Genomic DNA, 12203 nt, shown 5'->3' on the forward strand with positions numbered 1-12203 from the left:
AGAAGACTGGGCAGAGCACATCCAGGTGTTTGTTATCTTTTGTGAACGTCCTGTTTATCTTTGTCACCAACAGCGGTAGTTCCATTTATCTTTGTTTTTATTGTAAATAGAAAGGGCTCCATGTATTTTTAATAAACGTGATAAAGAACGGGGGAGTTTCCTTTTCAGGAGCGAGCCCCAAGGTTGTTGGGGATGACTTCAGGCAGTTACGAAGCCACATCATGGCTGTTGTCTGCCGTTGCTCCTGGGGTGGAAAAGCGAGGCCCTCTCGATAGCAGTCAGCAGTGTTTAAACAGCCCCCCTGAATTTCACTCCCCCGCCAATGAATCATCTGTTGCCTTCACCCCCCACCCTGTCCCCCCACTGAGGCCGCGGCAGGCTGGGAGAGGGTCACTCGGGCCAACGCAGATTTGCGGGGGGTCCTCAGTGACGGGCTGGGGCCAGAGGGCCGCTGGCCTGGTGGTGCTGGAGCTGGGAGAAGGCGCGTCCTCCACCCCAGCCCCGAAAATCAGCAGCAGCGAGGACCAGGCCGCGAGCACCGGGTAGCCGCGCCGCCCCTCCCCCATCTGGGCCTCAGCAAGCCTCGGGTCATGGACTTGAAGCCTGGCCTGACTGCGGCCTTTCCAAGGGAAGTTCTGGAATCTTCAGATTTGCCCAGAAAGAAGCCTCGCATGGTAAGAGATCCCTGGTCCAGGCAGCGCAAACCTGAGCTGTGCGTGGAAGCTGGTGCAAGGCCCTCGCTCCTGCCCACAGCTGCCCGCGTCTCTGACGCTGGCCCACCCACCCAGGGCCCTGGCCCTCCTGGGAGACAACCGCCCTCGGGTGGGCCCGTGGGGTAGGGTGGCGCCATCTCCATGCGCCCAGAGCTTCCAGTTAACTTTCATCTGGATTTTTTAATGTTTTATCTTCTTTTTTTTTTTTTGACAGGCAGTTTTGCTGCTGTTGTTATTTTTAGATTTCATTTATTCACTGTAAATACAAATGAAGATACAGTACAATTAATTTCTTTGCTAATCAAAATATTTGATCAAATGAAGCAATTTTTCAATTCTTGGAAGTAATTATACTGTTCTTTAAAAGGAGGTGGAGGAATTCTTTACCGAGTATTTCTAATTAGGAGTCCTTGCTACCTGCTGTGTTCTTAAGAATTCTGTATGAAGTTTCAGGGTTTTTTTTTCCTCCTGTGAGGAATCATGGGAAAAACTATATAATTGTCTCCCTGAGTATTCAGAACAAACTTAGCCGATGAATCATGCAGTCTGATTAGCTAATTATAACCTTCGTAATAGTTAAATTAACATACAGACATATTTCTAATCTGACAGCTGGAATGGACTTAACCGGGCTGCCCAACCCCAGCCAGGTGACCACCCAGACACCACAGGAGTGTCACTGAGCCCCTTTACGATGCATCCACCGTCAAGGGGTCTGATGCCAAAAAGCCACCCACACCCAGGGGCCTGGCTGGCTGTCTGAGCTCACCCCCCTTTATTGATCAGGAAGTCAGGGCTGTCTCGGCCAGAAGGCCCCCCACAAACACCTGGACAACTGCCTCGATCTGGTGGCCGGACTGTGGGGTGTCTGGGTGCAGCCCAGGGCGTTACCTGGCCACGGGGTTCTCCCCCCCCCCCAGCAGAGGTCAGGCAGTCACATCCACTCTTGTGAAGAAAAACCACTTTTATTGGCAAATCAACAGGCAAGGAGGTAGGAGATAAACTCAAATCTGCCTCCGCGGTTAAGAAAGGGAATAAGGTTCTACAGGTTTGAGGGACTCCGGTCGAGAACAAAAGAGTTAAATTTTATTGGCTGAAAAGCAGCGTGGACTTGACTGAAGTCCACTGGCCAGTCACGGGCAGAAACGTTTGCTGTGACTTCACATGGAGACCCAACGCCCAGGGGTGGCGGGACTTGCTGGAGGCCGCCAGCCCGGAGGTGATGGGGCAGGGGGAGCCGGCTCCGGGCCCCCGAGGCCTGCCCCTGTCCCCCAGCGGCTGGCTGGAAGCACAGTTTCAGAGTATCCGGTGCACAGCATCTGAAAGCTCCCCCAAAAGGGAGGTGCCCTTCTAGGCCCCTGATGGTTGGGTCCTGCGCGCCGGGGGCATCGCTGCTCTGATATATTTTGCCAACATCATGATGCCGTCACAAAGGGATGTTCTCTGGCAACAGTGAATGGTGGTCGACCCCTGGAGGGATGACTGTTCCTTATGACCTGCGCTACGTGCGGTTCCGGGGTGTGTGGGGGTGTGTCTGTAAAAAGTAACGGGAACAGGGCCCTCCCCGGTGGCGCAGGCGGTTGAGCACAGCGCTGTGAAGCTGTCCACAGCCTCTGCAGCGCCGGTTGGATCCCTGCCTGCCTCGAAGAAACCCACATGGCGCGCAGACCTCTCCTGTCTCGGCCGCTGCTCCCCTCAGCAGTGTGTTTCGTCAGTCTGCCTGTTCTGTTCCCCGCTCTGTCTCTGGTGAATCCTCTCATCCTCCCGCGCATCTGGCCTGTACCCCAGCTCTTGTATAAATGAAAAAATAAATCTAAAAAAAAAAAGTAATGGGAACAGCCTTGCCCGCAGTTGTCAGGTTCGAGGCTGCAGGGGGCGCTGGGTATGCAGGTCCAGGGGGTCCTGCTGGGGACCACGGCGCGGACAGCAGGGGCCCCGCTCCTCACCCACAGCCGTCCGGCCTTCCCGAGTCTCCTTAGATGGGAAGCGTACCTCTCCTGGACAGTGGCATTTGCCTCTGAAGACAGTGGTGTCTGTTCTCATTAGGAGAAGCATTTCTTCAAGTTACAGAAAAGCTCTGTTTTTTCCGTTCAGATGCGGTGGTCACGTGAACAGCGCCAGGGACACAGAAGCGCCAGACCAGGAGCCATCTGCTCCTCCCTGGCACCCGCTGCCGCTGGGAGTGGGGCTGGAGGGGGCTGATCGCGCTGCGGAGCGCGGGCGGGAACCAGGACTCGGCGCCTGGCAGGTTCCGAGCCAGACGCCTCGCGAGGAGCCAGCGGCTCTGCCCCCCAGAGCCAGGGTTCCCTGGGTGGCGAGGGTGAGTTTCGAGGAGGCGCATCCCGGGCCACCTGGGCACTGAGGCAGTGGCGGCCGTGCCCACGGGTGCGGCTACTGGAGCCCTCGGGTTTGCTGCCCCGTTGGTGTCCATGTGACTGGAGCCCTGGGGTCGTCATTTCTGCAGCAGGAAAGCAGGTCTCTGACCAGCAGCGCGAGCACCTTCCCTGGCGGCCGTGGCCACCCTCGCTGTTCTGTGCCTCTTCAGCGAGCGCCCTGTGTCCACCCCTCCACCTCCCGCTGCTCTCCTGGCCCCGGGGAGTGTGGGGAAGCCCCTCCAGGCCTGTGGGCTGAGTCTGCAGGCAGCCCGTGGGAACCCCAAGACTTCACCGGCGTCAGCTTGTTGCCTCGGAACCCCATCATCTCCCACCCCAGCTTTCCATCCCCTGGAAGTCCTGCGTGCCCAGGTCAGCCCCACACACGCCCCCGTGCAGGCCTCTGCTCCCCTGCAGACGGGCCCTGTGTCGCTCCCTCCCACGAGGCTGCACCCCACAGAAGCCTCTTCCCTCTGCTTCCCCAGTATCTGGCCACACATGGGGGGGTATGAGTCAGATGGAGGATCCTGGCGCCTCATCTCCCCCTTCCAGCCTTGACCGTGTCCAGCATCCCGCCAGCTTGGTCTCTGGAAAGAGCCGAGTCCTGTTTTGTTCTCTGTCTCTGCATCCTGACCAGGGTGGCTTGGGGAGTAGCTTGGGGCTCTGGTTTTCATGTGTCACAACAGGCCTGTGGGGTGACGACTCCCCCTCTCACGCCCGGTGGGAGCAGGTCCCAGCTCCGGGCCTGTCCCGGGCCCGCCTGAGCTGAGAGCAGCAGACGACGGCCTCGACACTGGCGTCTCCCTGCCGCCAGCCTGCCCACACCTCACGGCGGTCCGCACACACCTGTTTCTCGGTCAGCTTTCAGGTCAGTGTGTCTAGCGGTTCCTCCAAATGCCCACTGAGATTCTTACCAGGGTTTTGTTAAATCTGTGGTTTGAAAGAGATGTTGACGTCTGTTGATAGGCCACCTTGCGCTCACGTAAGGAGTCCACTCGTTCTTGAAGGATTCTGGTGCTCGGGAGAGACCCTGTGTGGTCCCGGGTGGGGGGGGAGTCTCGGCAGGATGCGGGCGTCCCTGGCGGCTTCCGGAAGACATTTCAGTGTCTTTGCATTGCTGTCTGCACCGTGAATTGGTTTTCTTCGCAAGCCTCTTCCCTGTCCTGTGTTGCTGCTGGGGTGACAGAAGCCAGCTGTGGTGCCGCGTGTCCCTTTCTGTGTTCAGGAGTAATTTGACTAACGGAAAATTGTCTGTTCCTTAGAAGTTAAATACAGCTTGCCCTTTAATCATCGAGTTTCACACCTCTCCAGGGGTAGACGGTAGATCTTTTAACAGCGATTCTTTCGTGGTTCCCCGCCTACTCAGGCTTCTTGTAAACTTTATTTAAATTTAGTTACCTGTGTATTTTCTAGAAAACGTTCGGCCTCCTCTGGAGGTTAAAGCATATGACCCTCAGGTCACATGTAGCCCGTCATTGGAATTCTCCCGTATCTGTTGTCAAAATAGCAGTGTTGCCAGCGTGTGCGGGCGCCACCCCGCCAGGCAGGTGAGGCTCGAGCAGGGCCAGAGACGGAGACAGTCCAGACGTGCACCCCACCCTCCTGTGCCGGCCGCGTCCACCCTCGTCCTCCCTGGTTGTGTTCCCCGAAGGGCCCCACGGGTGTGACGAGCGGGAGGATGGCTCTCCGGCGTGGCTGCACCTGCAGGAGAAGGGTCCTCGAGGACGCGCATGCCCGCATCCCGGAATGTTCAGGAAGCGCCGGGTGCTTAGCTGCAGGAGCTGCCTTTCCGACTGTCTGGAAATACACAAGGAACATCTGTGATATCACCGTTATTTTCCAGAGTGAAAGAAGAAAAGCATCCACTTACTTTGCAGCTGGCTCAAGTGAACATCCTTCAGAGCTTCTGTTGGCCTTTGCTGGCCAAGGGCGGGACGGGCTGTGGCGGGCGTAAGCGTGTGTGTTCACGGGTTTGGGGGTGTTCCCGGCAGCGCCCGTGTTCAGTGCAGTGTTGTGTGGCACAGATCCTGCTTTTTCCTGGAGGGCAGGAGCATGGAGCGCCCGTGGTACCGCTGGAGGCTCGTCGTGACCTAGTGTTCATACGACACTCCCGTACCCAGTGGGTTTGGCGCTCTTGTCTGGCAAAGGTCCTACCTGGCTGCTCCTCGTCAGAGCTGTTCGGTAGCTATGATGATGGAGACACCCAGTGTGGCTGCCAGAACGCCCTGGTGCAGGGCAGCTGTCAGGCACTGTCACCCCTGGGTGCTCCTGAGCCCAGGCCCCTCCCATCCCACATCTTCCTCTCCAGGAACTGACCTGTTGTCACAGCAACCACAGCGCCAGCTTTGGGGGGGACTTTTTCCTAATTGCAGCATGTAGATGCATGTCAGGGAGGCTCAGGATTCAGCTGTTCCCCTCCCCGTGAGCTTCGCCCCCGAGAGTCCCCCCAGAGCCACAGGACAGGCGCACAGGCCCTCATCGTTTTCAGCATCTGCTGATGGCTGCACAGTAACCTCCCCTGGCCTGCTATTCCTGTCGGCCCATCTGTCCCCCGAAGCCACCAGCAGCAGGTGCTGGACGTGGGCTGCAGCCTTCACCACCCCCCGTCAGGTGCACCCCCTCGCTCCCAAGCCCTCTTGCCGGCACATCGTCTAAGTGTACGGTAGGAAGACCCTGCTGCTGCCCTCCTTTCCTGGCAACCAGTCCTTCCCCCTCCTCCAAGCTGTCCCTCCGCCACGACAGACTGTCCCCAGCACTGTGGGCAGCGTCACACCCAGGCATCCGCCCCCAAGAAGCCTCCGAGAAAGCGCGCCAGGCCAGGGGGCTGAATAATCCGCTGTCCAGCACCGCTCCCGAGCACCGGCGGGGCCCAGACTCGCCAGGATGAAATCCCTGTGGGTGGGGAAAGTCCCAAGCTCAGGGGACACTGGCCACAGTGGTGCGGTGGCTTGAGGTGGTAACAGTCATGAAACTATGCCTTTCCATGTCTGTTGTAAGAACAAACCGAGTAAGCCGGCGTGTCCGGGATGAAAACCGACCTCCAGCACATCCCTGCTGACTCCCTCCGGCTCCCGGCGCACGCCTGTGCTTCCCAGGGACCCAGCACGCGGTGGGTGAAGGGAAAGGCGGTGCCCGCAGGCCGGCCTTGGCAGGCTGCCCCCACCAGGACCCCGACCTCGGCTCCTCCTTCCCGCAGGTCGGCCTGGCTTCCACCTCAGCTCAAGCTGGACCAGTGCTGGATCCTGCTTTAGCCCCGGGCTCCTAGCTGGGCCCCCGCCGGCCTGCCCTGGTAAAGGCCCAGCAACCAGGGGTGATTCGTTCGTTGTTAAATGGATCCACTTTCCATTCTGTTTTTCCCAGAGTGCTGCTACGTGGGTGGAGAAAATGCCCAAAGGCCCCCCACCCAGGTCGCCCAAGGACGCGGCGACCCAGGAGATGCTGACTCGGCTCCACAAAGCCGTGGCCGCTCACTACCACGCCATCGCCCAGGAGCTGGAGAGCTTCGACACCATGAAGACCAACACCACCTCCAGGGACGAGTTCCGGGCCATCTGCACGCGCCACGTCCAGGTCCTGACGGACGAGCAGGTCAGCGCCTCCCCCCAGGCCCCCGGCCAGTCCCGCACAGCAAAGGAAGAGCTTCAGACCGTTTTCTGGGGTATTTCCCCCCAACAAAGAAGCGGTTTGGTTCCTAGACTCCGTGTCTTGTCCCTACACGTTCAGCTCCCAAACAGGAAAGTTAGTAGGAAAACAGTAATCGCGTGAATATTTTTCTTGCCTGCATCGTATAGGCGTTTCCCGCAGCATCCCCGGAGACGCCACCTCTTGTGTTCGCGTGCGGGCCGACACATGCGTGAGCGCCAGGCTGCTTGCGGCAGAGTCCGGTGGATCACTGTGTCCTTTGCCTTCCCTGATCGGATACCAGTGACTAGCGCCGCGCGCCGCTGTCTCCCACTTGCGCTCGCTTCTTTGGGACCATTCTCTATTTTTAAAGTGCTTGAAGGTGTGCAGGGCTTGTGGTTGTTGCTGGTTACAGTCCCTCTGAAGATGCTCGGGCGCCTCTGGCTTCTGCGGCAGGTGTAGACGCGAGGCTTCGGCCAGGGTGCAAGTCATGTGCCTTTAATCATGTCCCTTTGATTTTCTGAATCAAGTGAAACGCAGCCACAGTCCTCCCGCTTCCCTCGATCATCCCTGGGCTTATGTATCCAAAAATGTGGTCAGTCTCCCGCACAGCACCCCCAGGCCTCTGAGCTCACTACCCTGAGGAGTAGATTCATTAAGGAGGTTAATAATGCAAGCCTGAGATTTCCACCTGAGTGGGGGAAGGTGGAGCCCCCTCCAGCGGGCTCCCTGTTCTGCTGCTGGTGCTTCTGGATGCTGAGGCCCCTGCCCGGCCTGCTCGTGACAAGCCCACCCCTGCAGTGTCTCCTCTGCCCTCAGGCTGGACACAGGCTCCCCTGAGGACTCCTGCCCATCACAGAACCCCAGGGGAGGCCTCTGCAGCGCCTCCCAGAGGCTGCGCAGGGGTTGCTGCCCCGGTACTGGGGCCTTCATGGCCTTGCAAGGCGAGAGCATCTCCCAGGGGCAGGGCACCTGCAGGGCACTCCCAGGGCCCGAACTGCTGACTGACTGCAGCTGTGGCCCCACTGGACACCAGCTCCTGCTTCCCATATGCCTGAGCAGAGCCTGGCTCCCAGCCAGTGCTCGGCAGGTCCTGGTGCCCGGAAGTGACCGCGTGTAAAGGCCAGGAACGGGCACAGTGCAGGTTTTCTGATCCCATGCAGACCGGGTAAAGGAGGAGTCAGAGTCCTCAGTGGTTTTGCAGGTTTTTGGGGGGGTTCAGCGGGTACGTGGCAGGCAGGGGTGCTGGGGGGCTGGGAGGACTACCAGCCTCCCAGCCCCCAGCAAATCTTCACTCTATCTGGGCTCTCTGGCGTTCTCTGCTTCTGCCTTCGGGCTTCTTTTTCGGCTTCTCCTGGCGTCCCGGTGACACCGCCCTTAAAAGCACAGTCTTAGCACAGGTGTACCCACTCCAGGTGCCCACCATCAGGCACGCATTCAGGATCACAGGGTTCCCTCATCTATCCCGATGGCGGGAGGGCAGAAAAGCCTGATTTTTTACCTTACCCTACACCGCGTCCCTCACCCCAGCACCCCAACAGACCAGGGGTGACACAGTGCATCACCCAAGCGGAGAAACAGACTGCCCTTCAGCCCAGAATCAGGCCACTGTGAGCCCCTCCAGGTCTCAGTCAAGTGACCACCCCCCTTCCCAGAGAAGAATCCAGGTGAGGGTGAAATCCAAGATACTTACAAAAGCAGCTCGGCCCTCCCCTCCCAGGAGGTCTGCTCAGGGGCAGCCAGGAGCTTCCTGCAGGTCCCAGGGGCAAATGTGCTCCCTCCCTCCCCGCCAGAGCTGCTCAGGCCCCTTCAGAGCTGGAGTAGGGGCTGCAAGTGTTCAAGGAGCAGGACCCCCCACCCCCGCCGGGCTCTGAACCTGCTCGTGGAGGCTGAACTCCCTGAAGACGCTGGTGCTGTAACGTCAGCTTTCACTTGCCCAGAATAACACCTTCTCAAGGGCTCTGGTGTGATCCTCGCTGCTGCCAGAGAAAGCACCAGCCGCCAGCCCAGCCCGGGGCTGTCAAACCCCCGTGTGCAGGCGCTTCCCTCCACCGCCGGGGATGGACCGGAGGCTTCAAAATTAATACAGTCGCAGCTATTATTCCATGGGGCCAACTAATAAAGGTTTTACCAATGAAAATTTTTCATTTCATCGAAAAGTAAATCCGCACTCTAATTACGGAGATAAATTAATGGCATGCCAGCGTATCTGGCGTTCATAAGAGAGAATTCGATTTTAATTGTCCACTAAGAGCTTCACCATCCAGCACATCCAGCCTACTCCCAGCCCCCCAAAATTAAGCGCTTATTTTTAAATGCCGCTTTCTAAAAATAGGCGACACATCTCAGATGCCGTCTGCGTCGTGGAGAGCAGCCGAGTCTGGCATGAGCCGGGGCTGGAGTCGGTGAGGCCCGCAGAGCTGCGCTGTGCCGGGAAGGCCGCTCCGGGCGCAGACGGGCAAGCGGACGCCCCAGCCCAGGCTGCTCTCGTGCGGAGGCGTCGCCTGCCTCCTGGTGCGCCCCACGCACCCTTCCCGTGCCCGAGCCCCCCGTCGTCGTCCCGAGGGCCCCGTGACAAGCAGCCCCGACCGCGTCCGGAGGCTCCAGTACACATGTCAAGACCCGGTTTATCTACGTTATAAAAAGTCGCCTCCTCCTTACAAAACCCAGCCAGGGAGTGTCCGGGCCAGCTGTCCTGGCTTCCGGGGCCCATTCAGCAGGGCAAGTGGCACATCTTTAGGGTTTGGGCGCAATGAACCCCTCAGAAACGGAGAGCGGCTTCCAGGGCGGTGGCCCCGGGCCTGCGGGCGGCGTGGCTGGGAAGGCTCTGGGGCGGGCGCGCCAGGAGGTTTTTTCCTTCTCCTTCTTGGCGGTATTAGACTTCTCGGCGAGGTCATCCCGCTGTAGCTCAGCTCTCCCTCTCGGATTCTGTGTCACTGCCATTTGGCCTCTTGCTCTGTCTGTCTCCCCGCCACACAGGCGCAGAGCTGAGGCCGGCGCGCTCGTGTAGTCGGCGCGGCTTTCCTTAGTGTTTCCGTCTTCACTCCCCCACCTTGGCCTTCTGGGTCGTTTTCTTTTCTAAGCGGCAAATCCATCGGGCATAGTTTATTGACAGTAAACACGCAGGTTTTTTCTATTTGAAAATATCTTTATTTTGTCATTTTCTTAAAAGTCAGATCTTGCACGGATACTGATTTTCTCACAAACCTTGAAAAATATCGTCCCACCGTCTTCTCCTGCCCTCGATGCTGCTTTGGTCCAGGTTTCCGCTGGACACGCCGCCGGGTCAGAAACTGGGGCACCCGTCCCCGCCCGTCCCCAGCCCACCGTCTCTCCTCAGCTGTGCCTGGTCTGTCGTGTAAACCTCGTGGTGTGAACCTCATCGTGTCTGTCACTGGCTGCTGTGTTTCTTTTGGAGGAATTGTTCGCCTCTCCTTTCAAATCTATTTGTCAGTTTCAAATCTATTTGCTCATTTCTTAACAGCCAAACCCACTTCCTCCCCTGTTTACACCTGATGTTCCATGTGTTCTATCCTGTTCTGGAACGCTCATCTCCGCCGTCTGAGCTGCCCCGGCTTCTCCGGCCACGCGAGCTCCTGGCGCTCCCCTCTCCTCTCGCGCCCCCTGGGGTTTGGCAGGATCCACGCCTGGGCCCCGCGTGGCGGAGGGTGGTTTTCTACGCCGACGACTGAGGTTTGCCTCTTCTGAGAGCCGGGGAGGCTTCAGCTTCGTGTGACTCCAGTTCCTGCATCTTCGGTGAAGCCAGGAATTCAGACCCTGCCCCACAGGCTCCAGGCCGTGGGAGGACCTGTCCAGCCTGGGGCACTCAGGGGCCGGCCCTCCGGGAGGCCTGGGGCAAGGTGGGGTGCGGGGGCTGTCTCAGCAGAGCGGTGGGGTGATAAGACCTTTCACTGGGGTGATAAGACCTTTCACGTCTGAAGCTGCCGCTTAACCTCTGGGTTTTCACTCTTGTCATAGAATCTTTCCCAACTTTACTCAGGAACGTCTCCATCACCCTTCACCCCTTGAACTAGGCTTTGGGCGACTTTCCCGCCTCACCACCACCACGTCCCGTGAATACGTTTGATGTTGAGCTCCAGCTTGTCTGTCCACACGGGGGAAACGTGTTGTTTGTACTGGAATAAAAGGCCCAGAGGCCGTGGCAGGGAGACAAGACTCAAACACAACACAACGGAGCACGTCGTCGCTCTCTCGCCTAAAAGTTAGGGTGGGCAGCAGGGCTGATGCGGCAGCTCAGAAATGCGGGGGTGCAGGGAGTGTGCGTCCCTCCTGTGCGGCTGCTCCAGGCCCCCACAGAGTTGGGGAGTGTCAGAACCGAGCCAAGTGGGGGTTTCCTTGCCCCCCCCCCCCACTCTCCCCCTGGCCTCCTGGAGTGCTGCTGCTTTTCCTTCTGCCCCAGGCCTGCCCAGGATGAAAACCGGCTGGGGAGGGGGCGGGGCCTGGGGGGCTTGACTTCATTTGCATCACAGGATCCTGGAAGAAGCTGCCCCCCCAGCAGGGAGCCCCCTCTGTCCTTTGCCCTTAGGCTTGCTGGCCCACCCTGGGTTGATCCTTAGACACGCCACCTCCTCCCCCATACCCCCCAAGTCCGGCCTGTTTAGGGGTGAGGGAGCCTCCAGGAGCCTGCCCTGCCCGCTCTGCAGGGGCATCTTCCTCCTTCCCTTAAAGTCCTTCCTGTGCAAGGGAGCAGGGTAGGCTGGGCACAGCTGTCCCTCCCCGGTTCCCAGGGTCTCTCCACGCAGGCTCGGCGTCACGCCGTTCACTTGGGCCCTCGGCCGCAGAACAAACATTGTGGCGCCTGCCGTGGGGGGCCCCTGGGCAAGAGGGCTGGCACTTCAGGGGGCGTCCTGGCCAGGCAGGGGTGCCCCCTGCAGCGCTTCTTGCTCCATGTGGCGAAGGGCACCCTTTGTGCAAAAAATGGATCATTCGAGACTCTTGTCCCTAACGAGGCCTCTCTTCCTTTACAGGACCTGAAACATTCTCTCTTTTCCTCACCCCTCAGCACCCCATTTCTGGAATTCCAAATACAGTGAGACACGAGTTTTTGGATTTGTTTCTGGAACCCCGGTGTTGCCAGGGAAGGAAGGGGGTGACTGAGCCTCCTTCTGCACCGGGGGAGCACATCTCCCGAGGGGCTATGAAAGCCAAACTGGAAGTGACGTCCATTCTCCGTGGCTCCCAGGCCCCGAGTCAGCAGGGGTGGCCGCGGCGGCCCATTTCACACACAGTGGCCGTGTGGGCGGCGGTCCTGCTGCCCCAGACACCTGGTGCCCCCCACAAACCCATAAACTTCCCTCCGATTTTCCAGCCGCCTCCCGTTTTCCTCTTGTGAGAAGCGGGTGTCGGCCCTCAGGGTGAGATAAATGGTGGCAGCGGATCCGGAGGCGAGAGCCTGCCTGGCAGCTGCTGGCAGCAACTGGGCCCACACGAGGGGTGCACGGGGCGGGCTCCCTGGGACTCGCTGGCCGCGATGGAT

At 59.1% G+C, this 12203-nt stretch overlaps 1 protein-coding gene across 4 annotated transcripts in view; it reads left to right on the top strand.

The window, feature by feature from the left end:
- Positions 1-12203, top strand: part of EFCAB6 (EF-hand calcium binding domain 6) — a 143126-nt gene that overhangs the window by 124058 nt on the left and 6865 nt on the right. For all 4 annotated transcript variants that reach the window (XM_037513407.2, XM_037513409.2, XM_054695992.1 and 1 more), the window contains one exon: positions 6446-6673. In XM_037513407.2, coding sequence (XP_037369304.1) covers positions 6446-6673 — 228 coding nt within the window. The remainder of the gene's footprint in view (positions 1-6445; positions 6674-12203) is intronic.

Source organism: Talpa occidentalis, unplaced genomic scaffold (assembly GCF_014898055.3).
Source record: "Talpa occidentalis isolate TD23 unplaced genomic scaffold, MPIMG_talOcc4v2.1 talOcc4.16, whole genome shotgun sequence".
NCBI classification, from domain to species: Eukaryota; Metazoa; Chordata; class Mammalia; order Eulipotyphla; family Talpidae; genus Talpa; species Talpa occidentalis.